The sequence below is a fragment of the Passer montanus genome, unplaced genomic scaffold, assembly GCF_014805655.1.
Source record: "Passer montanus isolate IOZ18808 unplaced genomic scaffold, ASM1480565v1 scaffold158, whole genome shotgun sequence".
Lineage (NCBI taxonomy): Eukaryota > Metazoa > Chordata > Aves > Passeriformes > Passeridae > Passer > Passer montanus.
Window position 1 is genome coordinate 484,996 of NW_024362938.1, and position 18,397 is coordinate 503,392.

At 64.0% G+C, this 18,397-nt stretch overlaps 5 protein-coding genes across 9 annotated transcripts; 2 read left to right on the forward strand and 3 right to left on the reverse strand.

The window, feature by feature from the left end:
- Positions 1–255: 255 nt before the first annotated feature.
- LOC120499157 (basic proline-rich protein-like) lies at positions 256–1,695 on the reverse strand. The gene is made up of 2 exons (XM_039702669.1): positions 904–1,695; positions 256–835 (listed from the first exon to the last, which is right to left on the reverse strand). Exons 1-2 carry the CDS (start codon positions 1,422–1,424, stop codon positions 256–258), a joined length of 1,101 nt encoding a protein of 366 aa, XP_039558603.1. The 5' UTR covers positions 1,425–1,695.
- Positions 1,696–2,138: 443 nt separating this feature from the next.
- On the forward strand, positions 2,139–7,463 carry TGFA (transforming growth factor alpha). Its single transcript, XM_039702670.1, has 6 exons — positions 2,139–2,163; positions 2,864–2,917; positions 3,773–3,887; positions 4,422–4,571; positions 5,299–5,435; positions 6,292–7,463. The coding sequence occupies exons 1-6, from the start codon at positions 2,139–2,141 to the stop codon at positions 6,297–6,299; spliced, it is 489 nt and encodes a 162-aa protein (XP_039558604.1). The 3' UTR covers positions 6,300–7,463.
- A 931-nt stretch (positions 7,464–8,394) lies between these two features.
- Positions 8,395–11,390, reverse strand: LOC120499159 (interleukin-36 receptor antagonist protein-like). The gene is made up of 5 exons (XM_039702671.1): positions 11,010–11,390; positions 10,779–10,888; positions 9,916–10,059; positions 9,276–9,400; positions 8,395–8,592 (listed from the first exon to the last, which is right to left on the reverse strand). Exons 1-5 carry the CDS (start codon positions 11,036–11,038, stop codon positions 8,395–8,397), a joined length of 606 nt encoding a protein of 201 aa, XP_039558605.1. The 5' UTR covers positions 11,039–11,390.
- Positions 11,391–11,978: 588 nt separating this feature from the next.
- Positions 11,979–14,272, reverse strand: LOC120499154 (interleukin-1 family member 10-like). 5 transcript variants are annotated; one of them, XM_039702665.1, is made up of 5 exons: positions 13,903–14,272; positions 13,677–13,737; positions 13,494–13,582; positions 13,289–13,419; positions 11,979–12,588 (listed from the first exon to the last, which is right to left on the reverse strand). In XM_039702665.1, exons 1-5 carry the CDS (start codon positions 14,255–14,257, stop codon positions 12,376–12,378), a joined length of 849 nt encoding a protein of 282 aa, XP_039558599.1. In that variant the 5' UTR covers positions 14,258–14,272; the 3' UTR covers positions 11,979–12,375. The 5 variants fall into 5 exon arrangements, with proteins under 5 accessions (XP_039558599.1, XP_039558597.1, XP_039558600.1 ...); XM_039702663.1 differs by having other exon boundaries at positions 13,677–14,272; XM_039702666.1 differs by lacking the exon at positions 13,494–13,582 and having other exon boundaries at positions 13,903–14,256.
- Positions 14,273–14,448: 176 nt separating this feature from the next.
- Positions 14,449–18,299, forward strand: TMED4 (transmembrane p24 trafficking protein 4). Its single transcript, XM_039702668.1, has 6 exons — positions 14,449–14,758; positions 15,017–15,117; positions 15,798–15,923; positions 16,200–16,346; positions 16,871–16,891; positions 17,889–18,299. Exons 1-6 carry the CDS (start codon positions 14,464–14,466, stop codon positions 18,015–18,017), a joined length of 819 nt encoding a protein of 272 aa, XP_039558602.1. The 5' UTR covers positions 14,449–14,463; the 3' UTR covers positions 18,018–18,299.
- The last annotated feature ends 98 nt before the right edge of the window (positions 18,300–18,397 follow it).

Genomic DNA, 18,397 nt, shown 5'->3' on the forward strand with positions numbered 1-18,397 from the left:
CCCGCTGTCCCCGCCGCTGTCACCCAGCCGCGGGTCCGGTGTCCCGCCGGGAAAGCGGCGCTCCGGGAAAGCGGCTGCGCTTGGCCCCGCTCCAGCTGCTGCCGCGCCGCGTCCCGGTCCCGGTCCCGCTGCTCCCCCGGGGCTCCAGCACCGTGTCCCGGTCCCGGTCCCGTTCCTCCCTCGGTGCCTCCAGCACCGTGTCCCGGTCCTGTTCTTTCCCCGGTGGCTCCAGCACCGTGTCCCTCCTCCCGAGGCTCATCCCTCCTCCCGTGTCCCGTTCTCTCCCGTGGCTCCGGCTCTCTCCGGTGCTTGCCTTGGCGGGGCTGAGCCGCCGTTCCCCGATCCCGGCGATTCCCAGCCCGGGCGGGATCCCGGTGGGATCGGAGCCCCGGCGGGGAAGGGAAGGGAAGGGAAGGGAAGGGAAGGGAAGGGAAGGGAAGGGAAGGGACGCTCCGCTCCCGCTCCTGCAGCCCAGCGGGGATCGGAGCCGGGGGGAATTTTGGAAGGAGCCCAGCGCGCCGCGGGGAGAAGCGAGCCGGGAATTCGCGGGATGGGGAGGCTGGGGAGCCCTCCGGAGGGAGAGATCCCCGAGGAACGGGGTGGGATGGGCTGGGAGAGCCAGCGGGGGTGGCGATGGCTCAGCCCCACGGCGCCGCTCCAGCGTGGATTGTCCGAGGGTCCCGGAGGTGTCCGGTGTGCCCAGGCTGGCCCTGGCATGGAAAACTTCCCGAGGTTTTGGGAAACTCTGCGTGGGATCGGGGATGAGTGCTGGGCTGGCCACCTGCCCACGGAGAGGAGCTGGGAAGGAGAACGGAGCAGCCGGAATGCCAAGGGGATGAATGCCCCCCAAATGGCCAGGGGATGGATGCCCACTCAGGACTGGAATGCCAAGGAATGGGTGCCGTGGATGCCCACCCAGAACCGGAATGCCAAGGGGGTGGATGCCCCCCAAATGCCCAGGGGATGGATGCCCACTCAGGACTGGAATGCCAAGGAATGGGTGCCCCCTCAGGACTGGAATATCCACAGGGATGGATGCCCACTGATCCCACGGGAATGCCCAGGGATGGATGCCCGCAGATCCCACGGGAATGCCCAGGGATGGATGCCCACTCAGAAGCAGGATCCCCACGGAGATGGATCCCACCAGGATGAGCCGCTCCCCACAATCCCCGGGGTGGAGGCGCGTTTCCCAAAAACCCCAGACCGGACGAAGCCCCGAGCTGGGAGGAATGGGAAAGGTTGGGATCAGACCGGATTGCTGATGGAGCCTCCACGGGAGGAGCACCCCGAGGTCTGCGGGGGAGCCAGGGAGGATCTCCAAAGCCAAGGTGGATCCCCGAAGCCCTGGTAGATCCCTGGATTTGTGGAGGATCCCTGGAGCTCCCGTGGATCCCTGATCCATGGCAGATCCCTGAGGCCATGGTGGGTCCTTGAAGCTCCAGTGGATCCTCAAAGCCCTGGGTGGATCCCTGGATTTATGGAGGATCCCTGAAGCTGCAGTGGGTTCTTGGAGCTGTGGTGGATCCCTGGATTTGTGTTGGATCCCCGAAGCCCTGGGTGGATCCCTGAACTTGTGTTGGATCCCTGAGGCTGTGGAGGATCCCTGAAGCTGGGATGGATGCCCAAAACCCTGGGTGGATCCCTGGGGATCCGGTGGATCCTGTGGTGGATCCCTGGGTGGATCCTGGATCCCTGGAGCTCAGGTGGATCCCGAGGCCCTGTGTGGATCCCTGATGATCTGGTGGATCCCTGTGTGGATCCCTGAAGCTGTGGAGGGCCCCGTGGTGGATCCCTGAAGCTCCAGAGGCGCCGGGATCTGCAGGATGTGCCGCCCCAGGCTCCGTCTCCCTCCCGCCGCCGTTTCCGCGCCGTCGGATCCAAACCTTGACTGGATCCCCTGGATCCCTGGAGCTCAGGTGGATCCCCGAGGCCCTGTGTGGATCCCTGAGGATCTGGTGGATCCCTGGGTGGATCCCTGAAGCTGTGGAGGATCCCTGGGGGGATCCCTGAAGCTCCGGAGGCGCCGGGATCTGCAGGATGTGCCGCCCCAGGCTCCGTCTCCCTCCCGCCGCCGTTTCCGCGCCGTCGGATCCAAACCTTGTGGGAAACGGGGGAAAATCCCGGGAAATCGGTCAATGCTGGGAAAATCCCGGGAAATCGGTCAATCCCAGGTGGCTCCGTGCCCTGGGATCGCTCCTGGCCAGGGGGTCCCACTCTGTCCCCTCCAAGGGGTCACTTGGGGGGTCGTTCCTGCCAGGACCCCTTAATTCCACCCCCACAGGGAATTGTGTGTTTTCCTTTAAAATCCTGGAGATTTTTCCTTAAAGATCTCATTTTCCTTAAAGATCTCCAAGGAGTCACTTGTGAGGAGTCATTCATGCATTTGCCTTAAAAATCCTGGAGATTTTTCCTTAAGAATCTTGGAGATTTTTCCTTAAGAATCTTGGAGATTTTTCCTTAATTTTTTCCTTAAAGATTTCCAAGGGGTCACTTGTGGGGAGTCATTTGTGCGTTTTCCTTAAAAATCCTGGAGATTTTTGCTTTAAAATCCTGGAGATTTTTCCTTTAAAATTTTGAGATTTTTCCTTAAGAATCTTGGAGATTTTTCCTTAAGAATCTTGGAGATTTTTCCTTGAAAATGTTGAGATTTCTCCTTGAAAATATTGAGATTTCTCCTTGAAAATATTGAGATTTTTCCATTAAAATCTTGGAGATTTTTCCCTTAAAAATTTCCTCAAAATTCCCGCGTTTTCCTTAAAAATCCGGGGGCGGTTTTGGCGACCCTAAATCCCCCCCTGGGGTTTTTTTTTGGGTTTTTTTTTGGGCTCGGGGCGTGGCTGACCCCGGTGTCCCTCCCCAGGTGTCCTGCTGGCCGCGTGCCACGCGCTGGACAACAGCACGGCCGGCCGGAGCGGTGAGTGGATTCTGGGGGAATTTGGGGGATTCCTGGTGTCCCACCCCCCTCTTCAGGGGGTTTCGGGGCCCTGCGTGGGATCTCTGAGGGGAAAACTGGGAATGGTTTCCTGGCCCCAAAAAAGGGGGTTCTCATCCCAAAAAAAAGGGGTTCTGGCCTCCAAAAAAAGGGGTTCTGCCCCCAAAAACAAAGGGTTTCTGGACCCATAAGGACAGATTTTGGCCCCAAAAGAAAGGGTTTCCCTACAAGGAAAGGGTTTCCAGCCCCCAAGAACCCCTAAAAACCTCCTCAGAGCTGGGGACACCCCAGGGTGGCTCCTCCCAGCTCTGGGGACACGGGGACACCCCGATCCCATCCCAGGCTTTCCCCCCCTTTGGGGCTGCCATAAATCCAGCCCGGGAGCCGGGGCTGGGTCGGAAGTGCCTCGATCCCAAACAGTCCCAGCAGGAAATTCCCTCTGGGGATAATTCAAACCAGGGGGGTTTTGTGGGGTTTAATGGGAACCAGGAGCAGGGCTGGGCTCCCCCCTCCTCCTCCTCCTCCTCCTCGTCCCTTTTGAGCTCTGTAGGAAATTCCTGAGGGATTCTCGAGGCTGGGATCTTTGGGGTGGCTGCACGGCGATCCCAAAATGAACCCTAAAGCAGCTCTGCTCGCCTTTGGGGTGGGGTATCTCCCTTTTGGGATGGGAAATCTCCTTTTGGGGTGGGAGGGAGCCCAGCCCGTGTCCCTGCTGTCACCCCCAGGGTGCTGCCACCCTTTCCCCCACCCCAGCCCATCCCAGGGCTGTAGGGCCGGGGCTGTTCCCCATTTTTGGGGCTTTCCCCAAATCCCCTTTTTTTGCCCCGGTTTCCCCAGCCCCGGTGGCGGCGGCCGTGAGGTCACACTTCAACGAGTGCCCCGACTCGCACCGGCAGTTCTGCTTCCACGGCACGTGCCGCTTTCTGGTGCAGGAGGAGAAACCCGCCTGCGTGTGAGTGCCCTAAAAACTGACCCCAAAACTGACCCCAAAACTGACCCCAAAACTGACCCCAAAACTGTGGGGTCAGGGGAAACCCGCCTGCGTGTGAGTGCCACAAACTGACCCCAAAATTGACCCCAAAACTGACCCCAAAACTGTGGGGTCAGGGGAAACCCGCCTGCGTGTGAGTGCCCCAAATTCCTGGGAAACCCCAAAACCCAAAAATTATGGGGTCAGGAGAAACCCACCAGTGTGTGAGTCTCCAAAATCCCAAAACCCCAAAACTCCATAGTTGTTGTCCCAGTGGCTGTGGGGTCAGGGGAAACCCACCAGTGTGTGAGTCTCCCAAATCCCAAAACCCCAAAACTCCATAGTTGTTGTCCCAGTGATCCCAAAACTCCAGGTTTGGTGTCCTGGGGAGACCAAAACTCCGGGCTGACCTGCTGTGTGTCCCCGTGTGTCCCCAGGTGCCACTCGGGGTACGTGGGGACACGCTGACCTGCTGTGTGTCCCCATGTGTCCCCGTGTGTCCCCGTGTGTCCCCAGGTGCCACTCGGGGTACGTGGGGACGCGCTGTGAGCACGCTGACCTGCTGGCCGTGGTGGCCGCCACCCAGAAGAAGCAGACCATCACAGCCCTGCTCGTGGTGGCCGTGGTGGCCTCGGCGCTGCTCGTCACCGTCTGCGTCCTGGTGCAGTGAGTGCCACCGGGGGGCCTGGGGACAGCCCGGGGCAGGGGACCCCACCTGGCCCTGTCCCCATGCCTGACCCCACCTCTGACCTGGGTCCTGTCCCTGTGTCCCTGTCCCTGTGTCCTCATCCCCGTCCCTGTCCCCATTCCTGTGTCCTCATCCTTGTCCCCATCCCTGTCACTGACCCCATCTCCGACTGGTTCCTCTCCGACCTGGGTCCTGTCCCTGTGTCCTCATCCCCATCCCTGTCCCCATTCCTGTGTCCTCATCCTCATCCCCATCCCTGTCACTGACCCCATCTCCAATCTGGTTCCTGTCCTTGTGTCCCCCTTCCCTGTCCGTGTGTCCCCATTCCTGTGTCCTTATCCCCATTCCTGTGTCCTCATCCCTGTCCCCATGCCTGACCCCATCTCTGACCTGGTTCCTGTCCCTGTGTCCCTGTCCCTGTGTTGCTGTCCCCATTCCCTGTCACAATCCCTGTCCCCATTCCTGTGTCCTCGTCCCTGACCCCCTCTCTGACTTGGTTCCTGTCCCTGTCCCCATGTCCCTGTCCCTGTCCCCATTCCTTGTCCCTGTCCCCATGTCCCTGTCCCTTCCCTGTCACAATCCCTGTCCCCATTCCCCGCCCCTGTCTCCATTCCCTGACCCTGTCCCTGTCCCCATGTCCCTGTCCCTGTCCCACCCATGTCCCTGTCACAATCCCTGTCTCACCCATGTCCCTGTTGTCCCCAGCTGCTGTCGCCTGCGGAAGCGCTGGCCCTGGCCCTGGCCCTGGCCCTGTCCCGGGAGGTGCCGCGAGCCCGGAGCCAGCCCTGAGAAACCGGGGGGGCTGCTGAAGGGGGGAGCGTCCTGCTGCCACAGCGAGACAGGTGAGGGACACCGGGGACACTGGGGACATCCATGGGACACCGGGGACACCAGGGGGGCTGCTCACAGGGGGAGGGTCCTGCTGCCACAGCGAGACAGGTGAGGGACACTGGGGACACTGGGGACATAGGGGATAGGTGAGGGACACAGGGAGGGGAGGGACATGGGACACAAGGGACAGGTGAGAGGACAGGTGAGAGACACCTGGGGACACTGGGGACATAGGGGATAGGTGAGGGACACAGGGGACACCTGGGACAGGGGAGGGACATGGGACACAAGGGACAGGTGAGAGACACCTGGGGACACTGGGGACATCCATGGGACACTGGGGACACCGGGGACACCTGGGGGTGACAGGAGAAACCGGGGGGCTGCTCACAGGGGGAGGGTCCTGCTGCCACAGCGAGACAGGTGAGGGACACCGGGGACACCTGGGATAGGGGAGGGACACAGGGACAGGTGGGGGACACCTGAGACAGGTGAGGGACACCTGGGGACACGTGGGACACAGGGGAAAGGTGAGGGACACAGGGGACACCTGGGACAGGGGAGGGACATGGGACACAAGGGACAGGTGAGGGGACACCTGGGGACACCTGGGACAGGTGAGGGGACACCTGGGAACACAGGGGACACGTGAGACAGGTGAGAGACACCTGGGGACACCTGGGACACAGGGGAAAGGTGAGGGACACAGGGGACACCTGGGACAGGGGAGGGACATGGGACACAAGGGACAGGTGAGGGGACACCTGGGGACACCTGGGACAGGTGAGGGGACACGTGGGACAGGTGGGGGACACAGGACACAGGTGACAGCCAGGTCTGTAACCGCTGCCATTCCCGTCCCCACAGGTGTGTGACAGCCCCGGGGACACCTGGGGACACCTGGGGACCCCCCAGGACCGTCCCCTCCCCCTGCTCCGCTTCGGGTCCTTTTTGGGGCGTTTTCCCCTTTTCCCGCCGTTTTCCTGGGTTTTCCCTCGACTTTTGGGGCCTTTTCCCGGGATTTTTCAAACCCAGATATTTGGGATTTTAACCCAAACCCCCGCCAGGATGGGGATTTATTTTTCTACAGGAAAAAACCCCCCGACCCTGGCTTATTTTTGGGGACAAATCCCAGCTTTTTATTAATAATAGATGAATTTAAATCCCAGGAAACCTCCTCGGGCTGGAGGCACAACCTTAATTTCCCCTTAGTAACCAACCCTTGTGGAGCTTTTCCCTCTGTTTTGGGGTTGTTTTTGGGGTTGTTTTGGGGTTTGTTTTTTTTTTTTTTAAAGTCATGGTTACTCTCATGTCTTCTGTATATGTTGCACTGAAAGTTAATATTTAATGTTTTAATTTATTTCGCCTGGTTTAAATTAATTTTGATTCCTATAAAGATGTTCTTGTCATTGCCTGGTCTTGGGGTTTTTATTTTTTTTTCCTGTCCTAAAAACCTGGGTTAGAGTTATTTAAGTGATGTAAAACCAATTTTTTTTTTCCAAAAAATTCGTGGGTTGGGTTGTTTTTTTTTTTGGGGGGGATATTTGGGAAGGAGATGCTGAATCCCAAAGATGGGAGTGGGAGAAATATTCCCAGGGATGGCTGAGCCCCAAATTCCCAAATTTTCATCCCAAATTCTCAATCCCTGATGCCCCAGTGATGAACTCAACCCCATTTTCCCATTATTTTATCCCAGATTTTGAAGCCCAGTTTTGGGATCAGCCCCATTTTCCCAGATTTTCATCCCAAATTTTCCATCCCCTGATTCCCCAGTTTTGGGATCAGCCCACCCCATTCTGGGGCAGGTTTGGGGCGCAGTTCTGGGGCAATTCCCGTCAGTTCTGGGGCAATTCCCGTCAGTTTTGGGGTGATCCTGGAGGTTTTGAGGCAATTCCCCTCAGTTTTGGGCCAGTTTGGGACACTTTGGGGTTTCCCAGCAGTTTTGGGGCCAGTCTGGAGCGATTCTCAGCGGTTTTGGGGCAATTCCCGGCAGTTTTGGGGGATTCTCAGCGCTTTTGGGGCGGTTCCTGGCGCTTTTGGGGCGGTTCCTGTTTGTTTTGGGGCGGTTCCTGTTTGTTTTGGGGCGGTTCCTGTTTGTTTTGGGGCGGTTCCTGTTTGTTTTGGGGCGGTTCCTGTTTGTTTTGGGGCGGTTCCTGGTTTTGGGGCGGTTCCCGGCGCTTTTGGGGCGGGTTTTGGGGCGGTTCCTGTTGGTTTTGGGGCGGTTCCCATTTATTTTGGGGCGGTTCTTGTTTTGGGGTGGTTCCCTGCAGGTTTGGGGCGGTTCCTGTTTATTTTGGGGCGGTTCCCTGCAGGTTTGGGGCGGTTCCCTGCAGGTCTGGGGCGGTTCCCGTTTATTTTGGGGCGGTTCCCATTTATTTTGGGGTGGTTCCTGTTTGTTTTGGGGCAGTTCCCTGCAGGTTTGGGGCGGTTCCCGTTTATTTTGGGGCGGTTCCCTGCAGGTTTGGGGCGGGTTTTGGGGCGGTTTTGGGGCGCTCCCCGGCGCGTTTGGTTCTCTCCCAAACGGCCCTGACCCCAAAAAAGAGAGTTCTGACCCCAAAAGGACGGTCCCACCCCACCAGGAGGGTCCCGGCCCCACGGATCTCCCGGAATGGCGCCCACGAGGTGACACCAGCGGGTGGCACTTTATTCACAGGGGGTGACACCAACCCCGGGGGTCCCCTCAGTGTCACTTGCAGCACAAGTGGAAGGCGGTGGCACTGGGGAATGTCCCACCGTGGATGTCCCTGGCTGGTGGCACTGTCACTGGCGGCGCAGATAGAAGGTGGTGGCACCATGGATGTCCCCTCAGGGATGTCCCACCATGGAAGTCCCTGGCTGGTGGCACTGTCACTTGTGGCACAGATAGAAGGTGGTGGCCCCAGGGATGTCCCACCATGGATGTCCCCGGTGTCACTGGCGGCGCAGGTAGAAGGCGGTGGCACTGGGGAATGTCCCTGGCTGGTGGCACTGTCACTGGCGGCGCAGGTAGAAGGCGGTGGCCCCCGGCGCCAGGGCCAGCGCCTCGCCCGGGCCCGTGGCCGTGCTGAGGAAGAGCCCGGGGAAGGCGGCGGCCTCGAAGGTGTGCGTGGAGCCCCCGAAGGTCTTGTAGAAGGTGAAGGGCGTGGCCCTGTCCTTGTCACCCGAGAACAGCTCCAGCAGCCCCACGTCCTGCCAGGCAGGGGACAGCAAGTGGTGGCACCGAGCGGTGACAGCAGCGGCGCGGGGCTGGTGGTGTCACCTCGGGGGACACGAATCTGCAGGTGGCACCACCTCCAGGTGTCCCCACGTCCGGGTGACACCACCTCGAGGAGCCCACACTGACCCAGTTTCCAGGTGATCTCACCCCCAGGTGACCCCAACCCCAGGTGACATCACCTCAAGGAACAGCCATCTGCAGGTGACCCCATCTCCAGGTGACAACAACATCAGGTGGCCCCACCCCCGGGTGGCCCCACCCCCGGGTGGCCCCACCCCCAGGTGATGCCACCACTAAGTGACCCCGCCCTGGGGAATCCCCACTTCCTGGTGACACACGTTTTTGGGGACGATGCCACTTCAGGGTGCCCCACCTTGGGCTGAGCCAGCCCCGGGTGCCCACCACGCCTTGGCGTGACTCTTCCCAGGATTGTCCACCTGGGATTGTCCACCCTGGGTGCCCCACCTTGGGCTGAGCCACCTCTGGGTGCCCCACCTTGGGCTGACTCATTTTTGGGTCCCCACCACCCCAGGGTGTCCCCACCTTGGCTGACCCACCTTGGGTTGACCCATCTCAAGCTGTCCCACCTTGGCCTGTCCCCGCTTTGTGTCCCCACTGCCCCACACCGAGTCACCCCCCGTGTCCCCCGTGTCACCTCCAGGCTCAGCCGGGGCTCGGGGCCGGTGCCACAGGACAGGGCGCGGGTGCCACCGCGGATGCCCACGATGAGGGGACAGCGCCGGCGCTCCAGGTGCCGGTTGGGGACAACGCTGATGGGCTCTGCGGGACACGGGGGCGTCACCGCTGCCACCCAGAGGGACACCCACGGAGCGGCACCCTGTCCCCAGGTGTCACCCACGGAGCGGCACCCTATCCCCATAGAGGGACGCCACAGATTGTCACTGCTGTCACCCCCAGAGGGACACCCATGGAGTGGCACCCCTGTCCCCTGGTGTCACCCACAGAGTGTCACCCCTGTCCCCGCAGGGTGTCACCCATGGATTGTCACCCCTGTCCCCCCATGGTGTCACCCGTGGATTGTCACCCCTGTCCCCGAGGGTGTCACCCACGCATTGTCACCCCTGTCCCCGGTGTCACCCACCTTCCTGGGTGGCGTTGGCCCCCTGCAGGCTGGTGGCCACCAGATGGCCGTGGCGCAGGCACAGCCCCTGCTGCTCCGTGTCCCGCAGCACGTAGTGGTACGGCCATGGATTGTCACCCCTATCCCCCCAGGGTGTCACCCATGGAGTGTCACCCCTGTCCTCCCCCAGGGTGTCACCCACAGTGTCACCCACCTTCCTGGGTGGCGTTGGCCCCCTGCAGGCTGGTGGCCACCAGGTGGCCGTGGCGCAGGCACAGCCCCTGCTGCTCCGTGTCCCGCAGCACGTAGTGGTACGGCCGGGCCCCGGGGCGCGCCGCCCCGAAGGCCACCGCCACCTCTGGGGACACGGGGACAGGGGACATGAGACACGGACAGCGGGGTGGACAGGGGGACATGGGACACGGGGACATGAGACACGGACAGCGGGATGGACAGGGGACACGGGGACAGGGGACATGAGACACGGACAGCGGGGTGGACAGGGGACATGGGACACGGGGACAGGGGCACAGACAGCGGGATGGACAGGGGACACGGGGACAGGGGACATGAGACACGGACAGCGGGGTGGACAGGGGACATGGGACACAGGGACAGGGGCACAGACAGGTGGGGATGTAGGACACGGGGACACAGGGACATGGGGACATCACAGGGATGTGGGGATAGACAGGTGTGGACGACAGCGGGATGGACAGGGGGACGTGGGACACGGGGACAGGGGCACAGACAGGTGGGGATGTGGGACATGGGGACACGGGGACACGGGGCACAGTGACATGGGGACATCACAGGGATGTGGGGATAGACAGGTGTGGACATGGGGACAGGGACACGGGGACAGGGATGGGCACGGGGACATGGGGGCAAGGACAGGCAGGGACACAGGGCCTTGGGGACAGGGACACAGGGACATGTGGAGCAGAGATGGGGACAGGGACACGGGGACATGGGGACAGGGACACGGGGACAGGGATGGGCACGGGGACATGGGGGCAAGGACAGGCAGGGACACAGGGACATTTGGAGCAGGGACACGGGGACACCTGCACCCACCTGTCCCCAGGAAGTCCTCGAACAAGGCCACCATGTCGGGGTCGATGACGTTCTCAGCCGTGTCCCCGTTCCCCGACGTGACCCCCTGGCGGTGTCCCCGGGGTGTCCCCCTGCGGGGACACAGGGGTCAGGGCAGGTGACACCGGGGAGGAGGGGAGGTGGCACTCCCAGGCATGGGGACAACATGGGGACATTCTGTCCCTGCGATGTCCCCGCGATGTCCCCACTCACCTGAGGGCAGCTCTGGCCGCGTGTGACATGGCTGGGCCTGCGGAGAGGGTGACACAGGTGGCACAGGTGGCACGGGTGCCAGCAGAATTGTCCCCGAACTTGACCCTGTCCCCGGTGGCACCTGCGGACGTGCCACCTCCGGGACCGTGTCCCTTGTCCTCTGGGCCGTGTCCCCGCGGGTGACAGCGGCTTTAAAGGGCCGGGCGGGCGGGGACAGAGCCCGCCCCGCGAACTGGGCTGGTGACAGCGACAGTGACACCGAGCGATGGCGAAATGCCACCTCCCTGATGCCCGTGGCGGGGATGTCCCCTGTGCCGTGTCGCCTGTGCCAGGCCTGTCCCCGCAGTGTCCCCTGTCCCGTGGGTGGCCCCTGCCAGGCCCCTGTGGTGCCATCCCCTTGTGGTGACATCACATTGTCACCATGAGTGCTGTCCCCAAGGTGCTGTGAGCACCGTCCCCAAATTCTCCCAGTGTCCCCAGTGTGCCACCCCTGTGTCCCTTGTCCCCAAGGCCCCACATCTCCTGTCCCCAAGGTGTTGTGTGCCTTGTCCCCATGATCCCGTGTGCTCTGTCCCCACGGTGTCCCCATGGTGTCCCCTGTTCCTGTGGTCCCATATCCCAAAAATCCCGTGGCTCTGTCCCCAAAATGCCACCTTCCCTGTCCCTAATGTCCCTCTTTCCCTGTCCCTGTTGTCCCCCACTCCCTGTCCCCGCGCTGTCCCCGCGCTGTCCCCGCGCGGCCCCACCGGATCCGGGAAGGGGCCGCGCCACCCCCCCCGGGGACGTCCCCGCTCTGTCCCCATGGCGCGGGTGGCGCAAGAGCGGCCACTCCGCCGCGGTGACACATCCAGCGGGGCCAGCAGCCCCGCCCTGTCCCCGCCGTGCCACCCGTGTGCCGCCCGTGTGCCGCCCGTGTGCCAACAGGGAGCCACCCACACTCGGGCACCGATGGCCTCGGCATCTCTTTATTCCCGCACCGGCGTCCGGGGCGGATGTCGCTGTCCCCGAGGGGATGGCACTGTCCCCAGGAGGGTGGCACCACCCCGGGGGAGGGATGTCGCTGTCCCCAGGGGGATGGCGCGGTCCCGGCTGGATGTCACCGTCCTGGGGAAGATGTCACCGAGGAGCGAGGATGTCACCCTCCCTGCGCGAGGATGTCGCCACCCTGGGCGTGATGCCACCCTCCCCAGGAAGGTGCCACCACCCTGTGGTGAGGATGTCACCGTGCTGAGGGGAATGCCACCGTCCCCAGGGGGATGTCACCGTGCTGGGATGAGGATGTCGCCACCCTGGGGTGATGCCACCCTCCCCAGGAAGATGCCACCACCCTGGGGCTCGGCTGTCGCCGCGCGGGGCCCGGGGGCGCTCAGCAGAGCTGGAAGTAGAAGTCGAGCAGCTGGGAGGTGACATCGCGGTGGCGACAGAGCGCCAGGGGCTGGTGGCCGCGCGGGGACGTGCACAGGAACCAGCCGGGGTGCGCGGCCGACTCGAAGCGCCACAGCCCGTCCCGGTAGGAGCGGAAGAAGGTGAAGGCGACAGCGCTGTCACCGGCGCGGGGCAGCTCCCGGATGTCCACGTCCTGCGGTGCCACCCCCGCGTCACCCGCGGCGACAGCGTGTGACAGCGGCCGGGCACGGTGCGATGTCCCCAGCCAGCGGGGTCCCATCGCTGCGGGCCCGTGTCCCCAGGTGTCCCCTCCCCAAAACTTTTGTGTCTCCATGCGCACCACCACCCCACGGTGTCCCCATCCCTTGGTGTCCCCATCCCTTTGATGTCACCATCCCTGCGGTGTCGCCATTCCCACGGTGTCCCCATCTCCATCCCCATCCCTGTGATGTCCCCATCCTCTTGGCATGCCTGTCCCTGTCCCCCCGCTGTCCCCTGTGCTGTCCCTGCTATCCCCACACTGTCCCCGCTTTCCCCCCTGTCCCCGCTGTCCCCGCTGTCCCCCCGCTGTCCCCGCTGTCCCCGCTGTCCCCTCGCTGTCCCCGCTGTCCCCGCTCTGTCCTCTGTGCTGTCCCCTGTGCTGTCCCCCCGCTGTCCCCTGTGCTGTCCCCTCCCCAAAACTTTTGTGTCTCCATGCGCACCACCACCCCACGGTGTCCCCATCCCTTGGTGTCCCCATCCCTTTGATGTCACCATCCCTGCGGTGTCGCCATTCCCACGGTGTCCCCATCTCCATCCCCATCCCTGTGATGTCCCCATCCTCTTGGCATGCCTGTCCCTGTCCCCTGTGCTGTCCCCTCGCTGTCCCCTCGCTGTCCCCTGGCTGTCCCCACCTGCAGGCGCAGCCGCGGGTCCCCGCCGGGGCCGCGCTCGGTGCGCAGGCAGCGGGAGCCGCTCCGCACGCTCAGGATCACCGGCAGCCGCGCGGGCTCCAGGGCGCGGTTGGGCACCCAGAACACCTTCTCTGCAGGCGACACGGGACCCTCAGCGCGCGTCCCCGCTGTCCCCGGGCACGTCCCCGCGCTGTCCCCGTGTCACCTTCCAGCGCGGCGTTGGCGCCCTGCAGGTGCCCGGCCAGCAGCTGCCCCCCGCGCAGGTACAGCGAGCGCTGGTTCACGTCCCACAGCCTGCCGGGCAGAGCGGGGACAGCGGGGACACCCCTGGGTGCCGCCCGTCCCGTGCCACCCCGCCGTGCCCCGCCACCCGCGGGCTGTCCCTTACCGGTACCGGAACACCGTGGTCTGCAGCGCGGGCGCGCGGCAGAGGGCAGAGCCTTCGGCCTCTGCGCGGAGGAAGAGGAGGGCGAGGCTGAGGGCGGCCGCCCGGAGACCCCCGCGCCCCCTGCCCGCGCCCCCCGAGCCGCGGGGACCCCTCCCGGGGGCACCGGCCGTGCCCGGCGCTCCGTGCCCCCTGCGGGCCGTGCGCGGGGTCCCCGGGCAGCGCTCACCCATGGGACCCCCGGCTCCCGTGACACCCCCGGCTGCGGTGCGACCCCCGGCTTCTGCTGAGACCCCGGCTCCGCTGCGACCCCCGGCTCCTGCGGGACCCCCGGCTCCGGTGGCACCCCGGCTCTGGTGGCACCCCCGGTTCTGGTGGCACCCCCGGCTGCTGTGACGCCCCCGGCTCCGGTGGGACCCCGGCTCCGGTGGGACCCCGGCTCCGGGCGCAGCGGGCGGCGGCGAGGGAAGAAGGAAGGAAGCGAGAAAGTTGCCGGTGGTGTTGCCACACTCCTGAGGAGAAGGGCGCGCCCCGCCCCCGCCATTGCTCAGCACCCCCGCGGGGTGACAGCCGAGGGGACACATGGCGGGGGAAGGGGGGGTGACAGCGCGACACGCCGCGGGGACACCGCGACAGCCGCGGCGGGGCTCGAACCCGCGGTTTCTGCGGCGAGAGAGCAGCGCCCTCCCCGCTGCGCCACAGCGGCGGCGGGCGCGCATGCGCGCCGCGGGAGCAGCGGGAAGCGCGCCGGGGCGGCGTGGGGAGCGCTGAGTGGCCGTGGGTGTTGCGCATGCGCAGAGCGAGGCGCGAAGCAGCGAGGGACGGGCAGGGCGCTGAGGGCGGCACTGCGCGTGCGCCGGGAGCGCGGCGCGTGCGCGCTGAGCCGGGTGAGGCGCTGGCGCATGCGCAGAGCGCCCCCGGCGGGAGGGCAGGAGGGACCATGGCGGCGCCGTGGGAAGCGCTGAGGGCGGCGGTGGCCGCGGTGCTGCTGCTGGCCTGGGGCGCGCACGGGCTCTACTTCCACATCGGGGAGACCGAGAAGCGCTGCTTCATCGAGGAGATCCCCGACGAGACCATGGTCATCGGTGCGGGCGGGCGGCGGGGGCCGTGAGGGGGGAACGGGAGAGACCACCGCGAATGGGAGGGGACGGGAGAGACCACCGGGAATGGCGGGGGGGGAACGGGAGAGACCACCGGGAATGGGGGGGAACGGGAGAGACCACCGGGAGAGCACCGGAGGGGGTGCCGGGATTGGCGGGCAGCTCCACCGAGGGGCTCGGGGGGGATCAGAGCCCACCGGGCACCGGGGTCGGCTCCGAGCCCGTGTGCCCGCTCGGTGCCAGGCAATTACCGGACGCAGCTGTGGGACAAACAGTCCGAGTCCTTCCTGCCCTCCACGCCCGGGCTGGGCATGCACGTGGAGGTCAAGGACCCCGACGGAAAGGTGAGGGGGGCTCCTGGGCATCCCCTGGGCACGGGGAGGCGTCCATGAGAGGGTTTGGGCACCCGCACGAGGAGGGGGTCCTGAGCATCCTCTGGGCACGGGGAAGGGTTCCTGGGCATCCCTTGGGCATGGGGAGGGGTCCATGAGAGGGTTTGGGCACCCCCATGAGGCACGAGGAGGGGGTCCTGAGCATCCCCTGGGCACAGGGAAGGATTCCTGGGCTGGAAAGGTGAGGGGGGTCCTGGGCATCCCCTGGGCACGGGGAGGGGTCTATGAGAGGATTTGGGCACCCCAGTGAGGCATGAGGAGGGGGTCCTGAGCATCCCCTGGGCACAGGGAAGGATTCCTGGGCATCCCCTGGGCACGGGGAGGGGTCTATGAGAGGATTTGGGCACCCCAGTGAGGCATGAGGAGGGGGTCCTGAGCATCCCCTGGGCACAGGGAAGGATTCCTGGGCATCCCCTGGGCATGGGGTTGTGTTCCTGGGAGGTTTGGGCACCCCCCGGGCAGGGGGAAAAGTTCCTGGGCACCCCCTGGGCACGCCAGTAGCCATGCCCATGGCCCTGACAGTGTCCCCACGTTGGCACGGGCGGTGCCTGTGGCCGTGCCCCAGTGCCCCGGGGGTGTTGGTGGCCATGCCCCGGTGCCCGTGGCCCTGAGCTGTCCCCGCGTTGGCACAGGTGGTGATGTCGCGGCAGTACGGCTCCGAGGGGCGCTTCACCTTCACGTCGCACACGCCGGGCGAGCACCAGATCTGCCTGCACTCCAACTCCACCCGCATGGCGCTGTTCGCCGGCGGCAAGCTGGTAATGCCCTGGGGCAGCCTGGCACGGCCCTGGCACAGCCTCCCGTGCCAGCCCCAGGGAAGTGCCAGCGCTGGTGCCAGCTGTGTGCCCTCTCTGTGGCTGTGCATTGCTGGTGCCATGGTTGGTTGGAGCCATGTTTGCAGCCATGGTTGGCACCGTGTTTGACCCCACGCCCGTGGCCGTGGCTGGCGCCATGGTTGGTGCCATGTTTGACCCCGTGGCCGTGGCTGGCGCCCCGGCGCCCGCCCCGGTGCCAGCCCGTGCCCTGTCCCGCAGCGGGTGCACCTGGACATCCAGGTGGGCGAGCACACCAACAACTACCCCGAGATCGCCGCCAAGGACAAGCTGACGGAGCTGCAGCTCCGCGCGCGCCAGCTGCTCGACCAGGTGGAGCAGATCCAGAAGGAGCAGAACTACCAGCGGGTCAGCGGCGCCGCGGGGCTGGGGGGTTTGGGGGGTTTGGGGTCGGGCCGTGTGGGTTTGGGGTGGATCTGCAGGTTTGAGGTGGCGCGAGTGGTGTTGGTGTGAATCTGTGGGGTTTTGGGGTCAACCCGTGGAGTTTTGGGGTCAATCCGTGGGGTTGAGGTGAATCCACGGGGTTTTGGGGTCAATCCACAGGGTTCTGGGATGAATTCAGGGGGTGTTGGGGTGAATCCGTGGGGGTTTGGGGTGAATTTTTGGGGTTTTGGGGTGAATCTTTGGGGTTTCAGTGGGAATTTTTGGAGCGTTCCGGTACCGCGAGGAGCGGTTTCGTATGACCAGCGAGAGCACCAGCCAGCCAGTCTGTGGGGTTTTTGGGGTGGATTTATGGGATTTTGGGGTGAATTGTTGGTGTTTCAGAGTGGATTTATGGGGTTTTGGGGTGAATCTGTGGGATTTCGGTGTGGATTTTTTGGATTTTGGGGGGAATCTTTGGGGTTTCAGTGGGAATTTTTAGGGTGTTTCAGTACCGCGAGGAGCGGTTCCGCGTGGGGGTGGATCTGCAGGTTTGAGGTGGCGCGAGTGGTGTTGGTGTGAATCTGTGGGGTTTTGGGGTCAACCCGTGGAGTTTTGGGGTCAATCCGTGGGGTTGAGGTGAATCCACGGGGTTTTGGGGTCAATCCACAGGGTTCTGGGATGAATTCAGGGGGTGTTGGGGTAAATCCATGGGGGTTTAGGGTGAATCTTTGGGGGTTTGGGGTGAATCTTTGGGGTTTCAGTGGGAATTTTTGGAGCGTTCCGGTACCGCGAGGAGCGGTTTCGTATGACCAGCGAGAGCACCAGCCAGCCAGTCTGTGGGGTTTTTGGGGTGGATTTATGGGATTTTGGGGTGAATTGTTGGTGTTTCAGAGTGGATTTATGGGGTTTTGGGGTGAATCTGTGGGATTTCGGTGTGGATTTTTTGGATTTTGGGGGGAATCTTTGGGGTTTCAGTGGGAATTTTTAGGGTGTTTCAGTACCGCGAGGAGCGGTTCCACGTGACCAGCGAGAGCACCAAGCACCCAGTCTGTGGGGTTTTGGGGTGAATCCATGGGGTTTCAGTGTGGATTTATGGGGTTTCAGCGTGGATTTTGGGGTGGATTGATGGGATTTTGGGTGTTTGGCCGGGGGGACACCGGGGCCCGTCCCCCTGGCACGGCGCTGCCCGCGGGCGGCACCGGGGCCGGGCGGTCACCGTGGCGCTGCCCGCAGGCGGTGGCGGAGCTGGGCTGGGCAGCGCCCACGGCCATCCAGGCCCGCGCCATCCCGCTGGCCATGGAGGGCCGCGACCTGCTGGCCCGGGCCAGGACGGGCTCGGGGAAAACCGGAGCGTACGGGCTGCCGCTGCTGCACAAACTGCTGCGCCTCAAGGAGGTGAGGGGAACTGGGGGGAACTGGGGATACTGGGGGGAACTGGGGGATTTGGGGTGGGAAAGGATTGGGTGGCACTGGGAGCCCTGGGGACGTTGGGGACATTGCGGACAGGAGTGGAATGGGGCTGTGGGGCTGGCCAGCGAGAGCACCAACCAGCGCGTGCTCTGGTGGTCCATCGCCCAGACCGTCATCCTCATCCTCACCGGCCTCTGGCAGATGCGGCACCTCAAGAGCTTCTTCGAGGCCAAGAAGTTGGTGTAGCCCCCCAAAAGCCCCTCGGGGGGCTCCCCAAAACCCACCCTCAGCCCCGTCATGGGGGATCCCCCCACCCTGGGGTGCTGGGGAGGGACCCCAGGGGTTCCCCAAACCCATCCCACCCACCCTGGGGTGCTGGGGAGAGCCCCCCACTCCCTGCCGGGACCCCAAACCCATCCCGGGGTGCTCCCTGCGGATTTTGGGGTGCCCTGCCTGCCATGGGGGGGGGAGCAGAGAAGCACCACTCCACAAGTTGGGGGGAAATAAAGGTTTTTTTGGTTCCACCAAGAGGTGTCGGTGCGTTTTTGGGGCAGGGAGGGGGTCCTGGCGCTCCAAGCGTTCATCTGCCTGCCCAAAGTGCGGTTTCCCCCCAAAAATCGACCCCG

What these genes read in the sequence shown, in the direction of transcription:
- LOC120499157 (XM_039702669.1), bottom strand. Translation starts at nt 1,424, where the DNA reads ATGGCCTCAGGGATCTGCCATGGATCAGGGATCCACGGGAGCTCCAGG. An exon ending in GGTTCTGGGTGGGCATCCAC is followed by an intron (nt 836 to 903) that starts GGCACCCATTCC and finishes GGGGGCATTCAT; the next exon opens with CCCCTTGGCATTCCGGCTGC.
- TGFA (XM_039702670.1), top strand. Translation starts at nt 2,139, where the DNA reads ATGCTGGGAAAATCCCGGGAAATCG. An exon ending in GGGAAAATCCCGGGAAATCG is followed by an intron (nt 2,164 to 2,863) that starts GTCAATCCCAGG and finishes GTCCCTCCCCAG; the next exon opens with GTGTCCTGCTGGCCGCGTGC. An exon ending in CAGCACGGCCGGCCGGAGCG is followed by an intron (nt 2,918 to 3,772) that starts GTGAGTGGATTC and finishes CGGTTTCCCCAG; the next exon opens with CCCCGGTGGCGGCGGCCGTG.
- LOC120499159 (XM_039702671.1), bottom strand. Translation starts at nt 11,038, where the DNA reads ATGTCACACGCGGCCAGAGCTGCCCTCAG. An exon ending in GCGGCCAGAGCTGCCCTCAG is followed by an intron (nt 10,889 to 11,009) that starts GTGAGTGGGGAC and finishes GTGTCCCCGCAG; the next exon opens with GGGGACACCCCGGGGACACC. An exon ending in CGAGGACTTCCTGGGGACAG is followed by an intron (nt 10,060 to 10,778) that starts GTGGGTGCAGGT and finishes CCGTGTCCCCAG; the next exon opens with AGGTGGCGGTGGCCTTCGGG.
- LOC120499154 (XM_039702663.1), bottom strand. Translation starts at nt 14,257, where the DNA reads ATGTGTCCCCTCGGCTGTCACCCCGCGGGGGTGCTGAGCAATGGCGGG. An exon ending in CGCCAACGCCGCGCTGGAAG is followed by an intron (nt 13,420 to 13,493) that starts GTGACACGGGGA and finishes TGTCGCCTGCAG; the next exon opens with AGAAGGTGTTCTGGGTGCCC. An exon ending in ACCCGCGGCTGCGCCTGCAG is followed by an intron (nt 12,589 to 13,288) that starts GTGGGGACAGCC and finishes GTGGCACCGCAG; the next exon opens with GACGTGGACATCCGGGAGCT.
- TMED4 (XM_039702668.1), top strand. Translation starts at nt 14,464, where the DNA reads ATGCGCAGAGCGAGGCGCGAAGCAGCGAGGGACGGGCAGGGCGCTGAG. An exon ending in CGACGAGACCATGGTCATCG is followed by an intron (nt 14,759 to 15,016) that starts GTGCGGGCGGGC and finishes GCTCGGTGCCAG; the next exon opens with GCAATTACCGGACGCAGCTG. An exon ending in AGGAGCAGAACTACCAGCGG is followed by an intron (nt 16,347 to 16,870) that starts GTCAGCGGCGCC and finishes AGGGTGTTTCAG; the next exon opens with TACCGCGAGGAGCGGTTCCG.